Consider the following 17,886-nt stretch of genomic DNA (forward strand, 5'->3'; position numbering starts at 1 on the left):
TTGAGCACCACTGCATATTCCTTAGTTCAACCCTAACTAATGGAGGATGTAGTCTGACTTGCAGATAGACTGCTCTGTTACAGGGCTATTTGTCCTTATTGATTGACTCCAGCAGACTTGAACTAATTGTATATAGTTGCTGCGTCCCTCAGAGCTCTGCTGCTAAGGAACCTTTGACTTCCAGTTTGTCACACTAATTGAACAATAATTATTTTATTGAACAAGAAAGATTTAAAAGCTTTCCAAAGGCTTGTGCTACTTTCTAGGAAAACTCTTTTTAGTAGTCCAGCATTATGTTGTTTCAGAGAAAACCGTTTCAAATTATTTGATAATAAGTTTCACTTAATACTCGCATCGAATGGACATGAATAACCCGCAGTTAAAAGTTTACTAGTTAATATTTTTATAAGCTGTTTCCAGTTAGAAACCAATGCATTTAATAGACAACGTGACATCCATTTCCTCGTGTTTTGGTTGTAAATTGAATCAAGAATCGTATGACACCAATAAGATTTCAGATTTATTTGGGTTATAACTGGTCTGTCGGAGCTACTTCATGTGTCAGCCATCTTTTCTTTTTCACAACAGGGTTTTGTATCATGTTTGTTAATTGCTATCTTTGTCTTGGGCTTCGTTTTTCTTTATTTTTACTTCATTTTACATGTACTGGTAAAAAAAAGTCCTTCACTTGCATGTCCGTTTATAACACAATTTGCTTTGTGATTTTTCTTGATCTATCACAGTCATGTATGAGCCAATGGTGATTATTTTGAAACCCCCAGACCAAGGGTGAGTCAAATCAAAACACATCTACTAGGATCACTAATATAAAACAATTTCCTTTTTGCATTCTCTCTTATCTGTAGTATTTTTTCCTGCCATGTGCAGCTGAGTAATCATGGACCAATGGAGGGCCGCAGAATTGTTTGTGCAGTCTCCTGTTGCTGTGGAAACAACTGAGTTGGCCTCTTTAGAAATCCATTTTCACCAAAACTGTGTCCTTTCATGCTGTCATTTTGTATATCAGTGCTTTTATATAAGAGAACCTGGGGAAAGATGCATTTGAGCGTGCTTCAGTTGGATCATGTTTACCCTGGATTATAGAAGCATCAGATGACTCAACCACTGAATCCCTCTGCACTCGACCCAGCATCCGGAGTTTCTGCCTGTGTCACAGGAGGATGAGAGTGTTCTTAGCACTTCAACAACTTCAGGTCCAGCTAAATGGCAGCCCATGTATTTACTCTGATGGAAATATACTGGTGGGAAAGAAACCAGTTTCTTTCCCGTTTTGTTATTGCCAGAAATTTCGAAATGTGTCAATACACAACATTTTATTGCATTAACAATGATCAATTCTGTTTCACATTCTCAAATATATTCTGAGGGGCAAACGTTTTGGATAATTAAGATTTTTAATGGTTTTGAGAGAAGTCTCTTCTGCTCCTGAAGGCTGCATTTATTTGATCAAAACTACAGTAAAACAAGTTATATTGTGAAATAATTTATAATATATTGAAACAATTTATAATAACTGGTTTCCATTTTTATATATTATAAAATGTAACTTATTCCTGTGATGGCAAAGCAAATTTTCAGCAGCCATTACTCCAGTCTTCAGTGTCACATGATCCTTCAGAAATTATTCTAATATGTTGATTTGCTGCTTGAGAAACGTTTATCAATATCAAAAACAGGTGAAGCTTTCAGTTCAGTAGCAGAAAACTGCTTCATGTTTTTGTGGAAACCATGATACTTTTTTTCAGGATGCTTTGATGAATAGAAAGTAAAAAAAAAACGAACAAAAAAAACTTTAGAAACAAATGTCTTTACTGTCTCTTTTAATCAGTTTAATTCATCCATGCTCATTAAATTGATTAGTTATTTATTTAGTTATTAATTTTAGTTTAATCCAAACTTTTGAATAGTAGTGTGTTATGATTTCCACAAAAAAACATTAACCAACGCAGCTGTTTTCAGCAATGATGATAAGAAAAAAATGTTTTTTAAGCAGCAAATCAGCACATTAGAATAATTTCTGAAGGATCATGTGACACTAACAAATGAAGTAATGGTTGCTGAAAATTCAGCTTTGTCACTGAGGGTAAAATTAGTTTTTATTATTGTTATTGTTGTTAGGAAATACAGAACACAAGTAATTGGAGCTTGAAGAGAATTTTGGTAAATGATAGATGAGTTCCCAGCAGGGGGTGCTAGATGTTTGTAGTTTCCTATAGTTTAAACATCCCAATCCAGTAGGTTTGGGATAATATATGATTTAATTTTCTGTCATCCCACCGAAAATTAAAATTGCAGTAGTTTAATTAGTATTTCAGTAGCTATTACATTGCTATGGTCCATTTCAGTGTTGCTGGCTACATTCTATTATTCCAGAATTGCATGTGTAACTGCAATTTATGAAATACTAAGACCAAAAGATTAAGTTATATATTGCAATTATGCTATTATAGAAACTGGTTAGTGAAGGATCTGCCTCCCTGGCATTACCGTCACCTCTTTGATCAAAGAGTCAGACTCTGAATGTGAGGAGGTGCCTTGCTCCTTATTTTCTTCAATAAAATGAGAACACCACAGCCTCCATAGGCATTTAATCTGAATTTATATGTAAAATAAAAGCCTCTGTCAGCCATCGCCCCATCTCGCTTGCTTCATCTTTACCCCCTGCAACATGTTTTTGGTGCTTCAAGCTGTTGGCTGAAACAGTGCCTATTTGAAGTGCCAGATCACACTGTTTTCTATATCTGTCCTTGGCTGTTAAGGTTTGTTTAAGCATCCAGATTCACTATGTGGTCTGAATCCAATCTTATTTGTCAAGCTAGATCTTCTTCATCAAGCTCAAGCTCACTCCAGGGAGGCTGTCGGTGTTCATTCAAGGAGTGAGTAAATGTTATTTTGTGTGATTTATGCTGCTATCGTAGAGAGTTGTAGGTTTGTTGTTTGTTTACACACTCACGGTTCTACAATATTAATTGTTTTCTTGAATTATTAAGCATGTTTTACATTCCTGCTCTGTTATAGAAGAGGAATCATGAGCTGTGAAATGTTTCAGATGGCAACAACAACTGAGCCTAAATGCCACTTGCTGTGCCATTTAAGACCCCGTTTATCAATTCAGCCAGACCTCAGTTGCAAACGGGTAAAAGCTATTATGTCAAGCCTTTATTGTGTGCTGTGACATACTTTTTTTTCCCAGCCACCATCATGCATTGGTTCTTAGCAGGAGCCAATTTGGCTAGTGAGCTGCCACCCTTCTCCCTTCTTTCTTGATCTCTTGTGTTTAGACTGTAATTTGCCACTCTGAGGACCAGAGGAGGGTTGCCATGGCATTCCTGCCAACAGCACTTCATTCAGCAGGAGATGATGTTGGAGAAGAAAGCTTGGTAGAGTGGCGCTGGCTGTCTTCCCTTTGGCCCCATTTGAATGTGGCGCAAGGTGTGTAAAGACAAAGAATCAGGAATAAGTTTACATGAGCAAGGGCGTTACTTAGCATGATTGTCATCACCATCTTGAGAAATGCTGAGAAATCGGCTGTTTATCCTCACAAGTGACATTTATAACCACTTGTTCAAAACTGGTATTAATGTAACTGCTCCTGTATACTGTACTCTCTGAGCTTTGTGCTGCTCACTGAGCACAGATTTTCATTGTGTGTTTATGAAGTTTTGAGCAGCTGAATAGAAAGTCTCATTAAAGTGTACTGACACAAAAAGACAAGAGAGCTGAGGTTCATCCACCACCACATTTTTATTTTCAGACTGTCTGGATTAGAATAAAAAATGAATGATGTGGGACTAGTGTGATTCTTTTTTTCCCCCAAAGCAGATGAGCACACATCAGGATGATGATGTCATGTCATTGCTTGGTTTATTCACTTCAGTTTGTAACAACACTCTGACATGTTAAATGTTCTCATATGGGGTCTGAAAGTCTGATTTGCCCTCTCAACACGACTGGTAGTTTAAGCTGTCATGCTTGTAATACAAAACGCACCTCTTTGTCAGTGTAACCATTACTATCAAGCAGAACACACCGACAATCCTACCTTAAAACCTAACCTCTAAAATGACCAATTAGCTATATTGATATGTTGCAAAAATCTAATAAGTGCAACAATTTCAACCGTTAATTTACAACAGTGATCATGTTTTCACTCATAATATTACAATATTACATTTTTAGAAAATGTATGGATTTTGGTTTTCTGGTGGGGCTTTAAAAACATAGTTTTCAAGGCCAAAAAGAATAACGTTGTGTTAGTACAAATGTGACCCTGGACCACAAAACCAGTCATAAGGGTCAATTTGAAATTGAGATTTGTACATATGAAAGCTGAATAAATTAGCTTTGTATTGATGTGTGGTTTGTTAGGCTAGGACAATATTTGGCCGATATGCAATAATTTGAAAATCTGGAATCTGAGGGTGCAAAAAAAGCAAAATATTGAGAAAATCCATAAATGAAGACCATAGCACTGCATATTACTAATCAAAAATTAAGTTTTGATATATTTACGGTTAAAAACTTTACAAAATATCTTCATGGAACTTAATATCCTAATGATTTTTGGCATGAAAGAAAAATCAAACATTTTGACCCATACAATGTATTGTTGTCTATTGCAACAAATATATCCGTACGACTTACAACTGGTTTTGGGGTCCAATGTCACAAATGGTGTGAACAGCACATAATAGGCCAGTTTTTCAGAACAGCTGTCTGAGACATTCAAAGTCGGTGCTGACTGCTAGAAGAGAGATGTGAGAGTTGTAATCAACTATAAAGCCAACCTTTTTGGGAACACCTACAAGTAAAATTGGCCATTTCTCAACCTCAGATAGGTTGACCGTTTTTCTTATTTTTTTACTCTTATTTCCCCCTCAATGTTCCAAACACACTTTATTAAATCTGGGGCTTAATAGTACACTTACTTTTTTGCCAGTATCATATGGCAGAAATAGTAGGAGTAGTTTGCTGTTATGCTATACATTCTTTCTGTATAAAAATCATATGTTGTGCTTCAACTGGTTTTGAAATGAGAACAGCACACTTTGCTTCACTCAAAGATCTTGTCATGTTTTACAGAAATCTTTTATATGGACATGCTGTGGGCACACAACACACTCTCTCATTAAAAATAATCCAAAAAGCGTACACATCAAACAATAGAACAAGTGTTAGAACAAGAATTTTTTCTGCATAATGAAATATGGAAACTATATGCATATATCTCAGCGAATGAGGCCCATGTCTTTGGATTTCCAGCTTGATATGGTGCTTGCTGTGTCAACCGATGATTATTTTAATGGTTGTTTAACTTTTTTCGGAGACTTTTCTGAGAATAAGTAGGTGCAAGATGTGCATAATGTGCCGAGTAAGTTTTTTAGATAATGTGACACTAGTTCTGTGTTCGCTACATATCCGGATCTCCTCCCCCAACCTGCTATAATTGTAAATCCTAAAATGACTTTAGTTGTTCCTTTGTATTAGTCACTCTGAACGCACTGTACTCAGATAGCAGTTGTTCACAAAGCCCCCTCTAACACAGAGCTGGGAGTTTAATGCCATGGTAACACAGAATAGACTATAATGAAATAGAACTTCTTGATAATTGACAAGCTGAAGAGTCATTTTAAAATGTTTGTGTAATTAGCAATCCGCACGTAATAAGTCATGGTGCTAGATAAAAGGAATATCATTCATTAGCCTTTTTTTGAGTGAGGCAGATCTGATTAGCAATCTAGGGTCCAGCATTTGCTAAACTATAATAGATGTTTAGTTCGCACTAGTGCATGTAAAGCTGTTTATGCACAATGTTTATACTTCTATATTTTTTTCTGCATGCAGTTGTACTCCAAAGTAACACAAACATGTCCAGCTGCTGTCATTTCCTGCTGCTCACCAGAATTTCGAAAATGGGAGCCGCTCTGGAGCCAGGAGCTGTCCTGCTTTAGGACCAGCAATGATTGCAGTTTAAGGTGTGTTTACACAATGGCAAAAAGCACAAGAACAGTTCTATTATGACTATCATTGTCGATCCAATACTGCTTCCTGTGTGCTGTGTGCTAGACTGAACAATCTCACTGGCTTTTTCTGCCTCACTTTCTGCTTTCCTTAAATAGGGAATGGTTATAAAGAAAGAAATATGGAGATCGAGATAGATGATGGAAAGCGAAATGTTGAGAGAGAGAGAGAGAATGAGGGAGATGCTATTGTGTTGCATCCTGTTTTGGTAATTCTATCCATCTGACCATCCCAGGGCTCTCCGTAGGGGGATGAAGGACACTGATCTGAGTTCAGTTTGGGTCTTTCTATTTAAACATCTCCTGGTCCTAAAGTAGTGTTTCTTCACCTTTTTCATTTTTTGTAGCCTGACAGCCCCAAAAATAATGCTCCCATTCTTTTTATTTACCTCAACCATAATTGTTTCTTTTTGTATCTCTTAAACATAAAACAAACAATACTGTAGGTGAAAAAGCACATGTATTCTCTTAAGAGTGTCGATCAATTTATAATATTTATTATAATATATATTATTTATATATATAATAAAGTGTTGGCTAATTAGCCTATTTGTAAATGTGCATTGCTTTCATTTTTCTTATATAGATTACCTTTGCTGTCATCTGACTTTAAGTTGTTAGTCTATAAAAACACTAATTTAACAAAATAATACAATTTTAATAACACTGTCAAATGTGGTATTCAGCAAATCTCAAAATGAATATTCATTTTTCTATAATACCTAAATGTACTTGTATCCTTTTAAATGATCAGTTTTTGATGTAGACATTCGTTTTGAATTTATTCAGACAAAATAATATAGAATTTTAGTATCAGCCATTTATTGGTTACTGGCCATAATGTTAATAATTATCGGTTAACAACCATAATTTTAATTGTGCATTCCTGCTTAAAAAAGGAACCAAAAAAACATAATATTAATCGTGATTTAATCGTTTTTTTCGAAATTTAAAATCACATACTTTCCAAGTACGCCCTTGAACCTGCTGAAGTATGTACTTCTGGTTGGGAATCCCTGCCATAAAGAATTATACACCCTTTTAATTAATATATCTGTGCACTGCAATATAAAAGTATTACAAAATAGAGAGAGAGAGAGAGGTTATCTGTCTATAGAATTACCTGTAATTGACATTGTGATCTGCGACATGCATATCATACCTCAGTGCGTATGACTATTATTTGGACATTCCATTAAAAAACTGTTAATGACTGGCTTTGAATATAAATGTCAGAGTTGTGCTGGAACACTGCTGGCTGAAGCTCAAAAAAGAATCTCTCATAAGTAACACACAAACACACCATCAGCTTACAGAAACCAAGAAGACACTATGCAGCTACACAGATGCACAAACACTCTACTTAGTAGAGATTGAACTCAAAATGTGTGGAGAGCAGATAGAGCTTGGCCTGACCCATAGGGGCACATCTTGCTGGGCAGCTGGAAACGGTTCTGACCTGCCTCTCGTAAGGGTCACAACAAATGACAGTGAAGAGATATCAGCTCACAAAAGCATTTAAACCTTTGTAACCTCACTGTTGTGGCCATATGGATCACCACTTTCAGCCCTGTCCTTACTAAGGCACAGTAAGGTCTACCTTCCAATAACAATTGCACACCAGATCAGCATATTAGAATGATTTCTGAAGGATCATGTGACACCGAAGACTGGAAGAATGGCTGCTGAAAATTCACAGAAATTACATATTAAAAATATTTAATTATAAAACATTGGAATATTGGAATAATATTTCACAATAGTGCTGTTTTTGGGGTATTTTTGATTAAATAAATGCAGGCTCAGTGAACATTAGATATTTCTTTAAAAAACCTTTGAAAAGTCTTAATTATTTTTAACCTTCGAACAGTAGTGTATGTTGCTTGCATAACATTTTTACTCTGTGTCTAATATTTAATTCACTTTTGAATAGTCACTAATGGAGAAAGAGTTCTTTGCTCGCATTTAACTACCAGCAGGAGATAACAGGGTCATACTAACTAGCCAAACCTTGAGCTCTTATTTCTTGTAGGTAATATTCAGCTATGGTTATTCAATACACGGTAGAAGCTAATGGATTTTGATGTCATTGATTTCCTCTGACTTGAAATTAGAGGTGTGTTTTCATTGTTGAATTTTTATAGCTGGGAACATTTGGAAGTGCTTCTCTGACCAAAGGGTCAACCTTTACCCTGCTGGATAGAGAAAAGAGAATGCATTAAAACACATCAAGGCTGATCTTCCCTCTCTCACTCCCTCTCTCTCTCTTCCTGCCGGCAGTAACTGCAGCTGAGAGGCATTAATACCCTCAGAACCCTGGAGCATGGCAGGGAATGCAGCTCGACACAGGGCTGAGCTTTCTGTGAGGTAATGTGATTTGAGAAAATCACTGCTGCTCTTGGCACTCTGAATGGCACTCGGTCAGCCTGTGGGGATGACTTTCACAGAGGCAGCGATGTGTTTTGTGCTGTGCTGAGTGGACTGTCACAGGATTGTATCAGCTCATGTTGAGGAGACCAGAAGACACCATGCATAAAAGGTACTTAAGAGAGTTTTCTGTTTCTGTTTTTTAACTATGTGATTTGGTATTACACTTTAGATCAGTGCTTCTTTACTGTATTTGTTTAAGGACTTTTTACACTGGACATGTGGCAAACCTGTATTTATAATGCAGTTGGGTTGTATTTTCTTATATACCCTAGTTACTTTTCAAAGATGAGCACATATCACTCAAGCTGCCCATGTTGGCATCTGACTACGTTTGGCTAGCTTTCTACCAAGTGACAGAATAATTTCTGACAAAACATCTTGGAGTTTGATGCACAACCTTTGAAGTGATCAAGAGATAACCAAAATGCATAATTAAAGGTATATTTGCATTCTTTTATTTGCATTGTATTATTCCCCCTCAGTGCTCAGTGTATTTCTCTTATTTTTTGCAGCCCACCATTTGAGAGCAACTGATTTTCTATGTTTTCTACAGGCATGAGGTGTATTTTTAGCAGTGATTGGATGCATTCAAGCATTTCTGTCATGTTTAGAGTTTGCTTTTTTATTTGTCTTTTTGTAATGCCTTCAGTTGCATGAGGTTTCAACAGAAATAGCATAGAATATTTTTTTGAATGCACAAGGTATCATGAACTAACAACAATACATTTACATCATTTATTATGTTAATCTGTACATATGCTAATAGATAATTTCCTGTATAAATTAACATTTCTAAAAATGAATATTAACTTATATTAATGAATTATGATAAAATTGATGTTGACAATGGAGCCTTATTTTAAAGTGTTACTAGCTTTTTTTAGCATTCACTTTCACTTCAATATCATTTTTTTTGGTAAAATTTTGAATTTGAAACTTGTCAACTTTGCTCATTGTGGCTCAGTTCTGCATCCACCTTTTTATGAGCCAATCACATCAGCTTCTGAAAAATTCCATGACTCCAAGATATTTTGGCACAACTTTATCTATGACTTGGTAGCAGCTAGCCAAACTAACCAAATGTACAGGTTGTGTGCTAAGCATTTATCCTTAAAAACAAACTAAAGTACCCCCCTCCACAATTATTATTATTTACTTTTTTCCCCATAACCTGTGTTGTCTGTTTTCAATTATAACCAACCAGTGATGGTGACTGTTGTTCAAATTTTTTAACCTGCAATATAAAATGCTTTCTGTTAGATTTTTTTAAATGTGCAGGCTATAAGATAAATTCAACCAGGAGTAAGTTCTTGAAGAAAAGACAATGAAACTACTTTCTTCCTTTTTTCCTTGTGTGTGTGTGTATGTTACGGTTAGCTGTTGTGTAATTGTTTGTTGGGCAATTATATGTGAGTGAATATATGTTTGTGTATGTGTTGTAAGGTTTGGATATATTTAAGAAAAAAATCTAATAAACTAAGTAAAGTACAAGCAGAGCCGTTCCTCCCTATACGCAAAATATGCAAGCTTGCTCCTTGCTCTCAAAGGTGATTTAATTTTAGTTTAATTTTTGAATTTGGCCAGTGGTTATGAAAACATGAATGATCATTTATTTTAATGTGGTGCACTGTCACCCTTTCTGTGTAAAAATCAGTCAAACCATGTAATGTGAATGTCGTACAGTCTTGCTCGAGACTGAAAAAACGAGTTGAAAACGTACCGAGCCGCGGAAGAAACACTGTTTCTCAAGCGCTTTCCGCGAGCGCGATTCGAGATGGAGTGAAACATGGAAAAATGCGTTTCATTCATTCTTTCATAACCACTCATACCCCACTCAACCCCCTGGTGACACAGTTTTGCGTAGCCCCCCCAGAAGTCTAGGATAGGCACTGAGTACAAGAGTAGGGTAATGGAATTTCTTCTCAGAGGTGAAAATAAGATTAGTTCATTTGGCAATAGGCTATACCTTTGCTGACCCAAGTATAGAGTGAATGGATTAGTGAAACTAATCTTTAAACTAAACTAATCTAAAATCTCCAAAAATCCTTTCAAAACACCTTTCTATTTTAATACCTTTTCAAAGAGTATTTGAAGTATGTCCAAGTACAAAAATAACCCATGAGTACATTTACAATGGGATCTCAAAAAGATAAATCTTTTTGTGTCTAGTGTTCCTGATCAGTTGGAAGCTTGAGCGGCAGTGATATGAGTCTTTTGCTCTGGTTCGGTGGAGGCAGACCATTTCTGTTGCTTTTGATCCTGCTGTGCTGTGGGACCCTGCCGATCTGGACCAAGACCAACAGACACCAAGGGTCCCGCAGACCCATGCACAACCACACCGATGACATCATACTGGCTGTCATACTCCCTCAGCACAATACATCTTACCCCTGGGCATGGCCTCGTGTGGGACCCGCACTGGACCGGGCCATTGCTCGCATCAATGCTGACCCCACCCTGCTGCCCCGGCACCACGTCCGGCACATCTTCGCCAACAGCGAGAATGGGGATGGTATCTGCTCAGAGTCCATCGCCCCCCTCATGGCCGTAGACCTGAAGTTCGAACACAACCCGTGGGCTTTCATAGGGCCTGGCTGCGACTATACCTCCTCCCCCGTTGGGTTGTTCACTGCTCATTGGGGCCTCCCCATGATCACGGCAGGGGCCCCTGCCGTAGCTTTCTTGCAGATGGAGATGTACACCTCCATCACCAACACCGGCCCCACACATAAGAAACTAGGCGAGTACGCCCTCCACCTCTACAAGCATTTTGGGTGGCACCAACATGCCCTGCTGATGTTTAGTGATACCAAAATGGGAGAAAGGGCCTGCTACTTTGCCTTGGAGGGGCTTTACACAGAGATGCATGAGGACAACATCACCACCATGGACCTGGTGTTCGAGGAGAACAAAGGGCCAGTTAACTATTCCGAGCTCCTTCACAAGATCCAGGATGATGGAAGAGGTGAGTGGCTTGTTTTTGTTGCTTTGCTAGAACATTCTGCATCTAACTGGACATCTGTCCTTGAGTTAATGCATGTCCAGTGCTTCTGAGATGGTCATTTTAAAATCCACTTAGCCTCACCTGACACGTTGTCTCCATACCAACTGACTCCTTGATATGAAATTGAGGTTAAAGGTCAAATTTGTGACTTCATCTTCTGAAGAATACAAAAGGAGATATTTTGAAGGATGGCTCAGTGTTTTTTGGTCCATATAATGAAAGTCAATAGGATTGAATGTTGTTGTGTTAATTGTGTTCTCTAGTCATACGGGTTTGAAATGACATGAGGTTTAGGAAATGCCAGAATTTGCCTTTAAATGCTTACAGAAGAGTTGTGTGTGTCTGTCTGTGTGTATGTGTGTGTGTGTGTGTGTGTGTATATATATATATATATATATATATATATACACACACACATATATGTTTATTTATTGTTTATTGAAATTCGTGATGGTTTCAGTATATCAAATAGATGCTAGAAGCTTCTTCTACCACAAGGACTTGTAAGAGTGAGTGCGAAGGTCTTGAGTGACCTTGCACCTGTCTGTGACAGCATATTTTTTCCCCTGAGCTTGATTTGTGCTGCACTCCGTCATTCAGCTGCAAGGGGTGCTGATCAAGGCATATGGGTTTAATTGCATGTGGACTAACATTATAATAATTTAGTATAATATCATGCAAATTATGACTGATAAGGATTAGAGAAACAGGAAATGTTTAGACTATGAGTATTTTTGTTGCTTTCCACAGCCATTATTGAACAACTTCTATGGCGTAACTACTATATATAATTTTTCTATATAGTTTTTTTTTTTATTATAATATGCTTGATTCAGGCCTGACTCAAATGACTCAAAATGAGTCTTTTATGAGCACCTGATCTCAGTATACCAGAGTACTTGCACTGACCAGCAGCAGGAGATTGAGTTTTATAGTAACTATGTAGTGCATCACAAAATTTAGCTTGTTATTGTCTCTGCAGTTAAATATTCCTCGGTGCTCTGACCCCAGGATCAGATTAATGCTTCTTCCGCAAAGGGGACCTCAGGAAACTTGTATCTGAAAGTTTTTAATGGGTAAAATGTGCTTTAAACCTTTTTTCAAGTCCCACAGGGACATAAAAATGTCAACCAAACAACATTTATTAACAGAGGTCATAACCCCTGTGAGCATGCAAGAAATTTAGAACACATTATCTGATCTGTTGGCATTTCCTGCAAATACAGAGTTTGTATTCATTCACTGAGTTTATTCAGTTTTTCTAACTGGTAGATTTGGTTCATCATTAGTCACTGGATGCTCTGTTGAGTCACTAAATGAACAGTTAGTAAGAAATGTAATGTTGTACTAACACATAAAAAGTCAAATGAATGAAGCAGCAGGAAGATGTCTCAGGTGGAGGCTGCGTGTATGTCATAAAACCTTTTGAAGACACAGAATCCTATAAGCAATGCACATCCGGATGTGTTTTCACTTTTCAGGAGATAGCATCAGCAATATCCCATTTTTACGATCATCCATAAAGTGAAAAATACAATCAACCTCATGATGTAAAACACTGTGCTCATAAAACACCAGCAATAAAGTCCAACCAAATTTCTTTGTTCTCTCTGGAGGACGGGCAAAAGCTTGGGTGATCGTAATGGGGTCAGATTAGGGTCTGTGTCATAGAATAAGTATTCAATTTCATTTAGTTCCAAGTACTCTTAACAGCGTCATCCACTTGTACAATCTGTTGTCAGCCAGTATTATATGTTTATTAATTCATGGCATTGGTTGATGTTATTGTTGGATGTTTATCCACTATTTATGTTTTGTTACGATTTTGCCTTTTTTGATACAGTTTTTTACATTTAAATTGTAATTTTGTCATCATCTAATGCTCACTTAAAGATAATCTTTAAAAAACCCTAATAGTTTAATAGTACTTGTTAAATGTTATCTTTAGCAAGAATTAAAAAAAATATTTGATAGTTTTAATTTTTCATACTATACATTATAATGTTGTGATGCCTAAATTCACAAATGATTTAGACAAAATACTAAAGAATTGGCTATCAGTTGTCGACCACAGCCTGGAAATAATTATCTGCCTGATATCAGTGTGTGCTTAAATTAACTTTTGGGGACAGATGATAGATAGAATATTTTTGCAGAAATGTTTTTGGGGTCTTTCTGACTGATTAACATGTGGGGAATACCTGTGGAGCCATAACCTTTTCCGGAGATCTCAGAAGAGCGGAAATGCCCTTCCTCACCTCCTGCCTCTTTCCCCTCAACCCTGTAAAAACATCCTCACATCATCAGCAGCAGGAAGACAACACATGGAGACACCACCTGCCATGAGAGTGGAATCTCTAATGTATTCCTGATTTTGTGCTGGAGTTTTCCATGTGAGTGTCCTCTCGTTTGGAGATTCAGAATGCTTGTCTCTTGAAAGCACAGTTCTATATATATAAAACTGAGAACATCAAGTGCATATCTATATTACCAGGACGGGGCAGTTTTGAAAACACACAGGTTTTAAATGTCGATGAAAGTGGACTTGAACTTTGCGCGAGGACATTGAGGCATTTAGAGAGCTTTATAGATTACAGGTGGACATGCAACTAATTACATAATTACAACCATTTGAACGTCCATTTGGTACTCGGAACATTAATTTTTTGTATTGTTATTTGCTCACATCATTACACAAATCCAGCAACAAATCCACACTCATTCATAACCTTTCAGACTTCCTGTTGTCTCTCTGCAGTGCTGAAGTGATGTGCACGTAGCTGCTGCTTTGCTTCTGGATAAAATCTCCAGCACAGCAATGTTGTTAACGGCCAGAAGTCAGCTTCAACATCAATCTCTCTCTCTCTCTCTCTCTTATAAACTCGCGCACACACACTTCAAAGCTGCTCTGTTGATGAGGACTGTGCTTCTCAGGTTTAATTTTTCCATGTACCCAATCACTTCAATCACATGATTCTGCACATGGTGGAAACCAGCGTCAAAGAGGACCTCGGCTCCAGAGTGCCAGCAAGAAGATCTGGTTTTCAGGCCACTGACCCAGATTTTGGAAGTCTTGAATTCTGATCAAGGACAAACTGTTCTGAGTCAGAACAAACGGAACTGCATGAGCTCTTCATAATCAGTTGAGCTCATATTATGGAACTGTTTGTAATAATTCCTCTCCTGATGGAGTGGTAGCATCTCTAAATTGCCAATCTATTTGACCTCATGTCGTCATGGTTGCAGAGCGAAAGAGCGACCATGCTGAACTAAACTACCCACAAGGCCGTGCTCCACTTCTCCCTGCTTTTCCATCCATCTGGATCAGCTTAAAAATTAATCTGAACTGAGGGGTAACGAAGGATGTGAAGAAAACTACTCAAATTTGTACAATCATTACATGCACTTTTATAAACCCAGCACTGCTTCTCTGCTTACTGAAGGAATGTGCTGTATTTTTATATTTCAAGTCGATATCTCCCATCGTGTCTGACCTTTGGATGTAATGCAGAGTAAGTGAACACCTCCAGACTTAAACCCAAACATTTCAAAAGCATCATTCATGGAGGTGAAAGCTTGTCTTATTTCGGCCTTGAATCTACCCCCTCATGAACAGAATACTCAAGTCATAATGTCCTCTGCGTGACAGCAGAACATAAGGTTCATTTTATTAAAACAATGACCTCACATCCTCTAGACTGAGGTAATGTTAGGCAGACCTCCCTTACATCACACAGATTCCTGCGCTAATAGAATTTGTAACCTTACACTGTCTTGTGTTAAACAGCATTAGAAGAGAAACGTGGCAGACTTGACTCGACAGACAGAAATTAGTTTATTTTTACAGTCAATGCCAGAACCTGTTTTTAGTGGCTTACTTTCAAACATTAGAACATGTTAAGCAGTCCCCTCTAAGCAGTGCTCAGTTTTTTTCAAAGACAAGCAATGCAGCAAATTTAATTGTGTTGGTATATTAAACAACATGGCAGCTACACAAACTGGCTGTAGATGTTATGACTGACTCAGTTATGACGGACGATCCTTGTTGTTGTTTATCGCTTGCGATAATATGTGAAATTCTGATTTCTTTTAACTTTATAATTATTTATTACTTGTATAAATTGTTATATGTTGATGTTATATGTTACATGTTTTTATGTCTGCAACCTTGTTAATTGTGCTGCTGCCTGTCTTGGCCAGGACGCTCTTGGAAAAGAGATTTTTAATCTCAATGAGTTTTATTCTGGTTAAATAAAGGTAATAATAATATTGCTGATGACCATTTTTAAAAATCTCACATTTTGTGCAAAACCACCATTTCAAGACCTGTAAAACTTGACAAGCAATTTTCTTTCCTGTGTTGGTGTAGTTGCAGGTGGTACTGGGGTCTCTCATTCTAGATAACATTTGATTGGACAAAAATATGTGTAGTGCAAGATGAGCCAACAGTATTTTTAGTCTTAAAGAGATAAATACTGCAAATTTTAAATGTTTATATTCTAAATAGGGGTGGAGAATTATACCAGAAGACACGATTAACCGGTAGAAATTTGTCAACCAGTAGAGATTTGGATTTTGTGGATAGAGATTTCCTCTCTATCGCATGATGTTGCTGTGGTACGTGGTCACGAATATCGTTTGCATGTGTTTTTATGCATTGCGGTTTAAAAACAAGTGATTTTAAGCCACTTAAATGCAATCACCAGCGAAAGAGAACTCATTTTGCTATATGCACGTGCTGTCTGAGAGACTGTTTGTGAATGCTGTCAGCGAGGTGCGTACACATGGAGACGGTGCTCATAGATTAATAGGCCTTGAACGGTTAAATTCACACCCTTGTATGTGCCAAAAAAAAAAATCTTTGCAAGTGTCCAATTAAACACAGTAATTTAGGTAAAAGCAAACAGCTGAGAAAGAAAACGTGTAATATTGGATCTGGGCAGCTCTTAATGTGACAGCAATCTAATATTCCTGCTGTCTGTCATTCAAGTTTATCAGACAACAAAAGAGAGAAAATCTCTCACTGCTCTTGACTAAATCACTTTTGTATCTAAGAAGAAATAGGCCTATAAATGGCCTATATATTTAATTTACACAGTGGAGAATATGCAGTGTTTGAATATGCATTTGATTACTTTATATACAATGCATGTAGTATTTCTTATTTATTTGTTCTGCTTTAGTTTTTTTTTTGTCCTATTGCTTGTAATTAGCTTCTTATTCTTATTTAATTGCTGACTGTTTACCTGTCTTCAGTGAGGTTGAGCTTTTTTATTTGTTATTAGTTTTTTGTTTTTTGTGATATCGACACTGGTGACAAATATTATGAAATTTCTATGGTATCAACATTTTTTATATCATGAAAACCTTATTTAAAGCAAAAATAACTATATTGTGATATATAGCGTTACAGTGAAATAAAATTACTCATTCTAAAAGGGAATTTTGTCAATGTTTAGGATTACACTAGTCCTCAGAAATAAACTAAAATCCACAAAATTCCAATTTTAACTTCCTGATTTCTATGATATACTGTACAAGTGTCTGGGCCATAAGATGTACTGCTGGTGTGCCATTTCATATCAATAAATAATACATTAACATTCATATATATCCATAAATGCTGATGCAGTCCCTTTAAACCCCATCAGGCCCTTCCATCTCATTTGCATTTTTGTGCAGAGCCAAGCAGAAAGCCCTTGTGAGAATTGTGGTTTAAGCTTTCCTTTACTTGCTCTCCACCCCGTTTAAGCTGTAGAATTTACATCATTGTGATAATCAACATTTTCTTCTCTCTCACAGTTAGAGTCCATCCAGATGCTTGTAGAGTGAATCTGAACACATCACTCCATTTCTTTCATCTTCTGTCAGATCACTCAGGCCTATGGATTATCTAGTCAACAAATAGCTAAATAAGTGAGCATGAATGAAGCCTGTTCATGTCCCTGTCTGCTCCCTCTTCATGGTCAACAGATATGTGAGAAAATAGGCTTCAAGGATTCCATCCAGATCAATAGAACTGCTGCTATTTGCTGTTGCAATTGCTCTGATCGGTTTTCGGAGCTGCGGAGTGCTGTGCAACTGTAATGTCAATATTCTTTAAAAAAATGTACTGAAGCACTTTAATTATGGATTAAAGGGAAGGATAGAACAGCTTAAACTTAACAGTTCAAGTTCTGCATTTACATGGTATAGATAAGAGTCAGTGTGGGAGTGACGCTCTAACAGTCTGCTATGATCGTTCAAACATTTTCATATATATATATATACACACTCACAGAATTGAGAAGAAATAGAGAAGAAAGAATATACAAATGTGCATGTGAACATAAAGTTTTGTCTTAATGGTGGTATTTTCAGAGAACACGACCAATCTGGGTTTCCTTAAATGCAGTGCACAAAAAAATGCAC

General features: G+C 37.1%; 1 protein-coding gene across 1 annotated transcript in view; it reads left to right on the forward strand.

The window, feature by feature from the left end:
• Positions 1 to 8,382: 8,382 nt before the first annotated feature.
• Positions 8,383 to 17,886, forward strand: part of LOC306886811 (atrial natriuretic peptide receptor 1-like) — a 36,371-nt gene continuing 26,867 nt past the window's right edge. The window contains exons 1-2 of the mRNA XM_079444117.1: positions 8,383 to 8,580; positions 10,641 to 11,436. Of these exons, the coding sequence (XP_079300243.1) occupies positions 10,677 to 11,436 (760 nt within the window). The 5' untranslated portion in view covers positions 8,383 to 8,580; positions 10,641 to 10,676. The remainder of the gene's footprint in view (positions 8,581 to 10,640; positions 11,437 to 17,886) is intronic.

Source organism: Barbus barbus, assembly GCF_936440315.1.
Source record: "Barbus barbus genome assembly, chromosome: 21".
Lineage (NCBI taxonomy): Eukaryota > Metazoa > Chordata > Actinopteri > Cypriniformes > Cyprinidae > Barbus > Barbus barbus.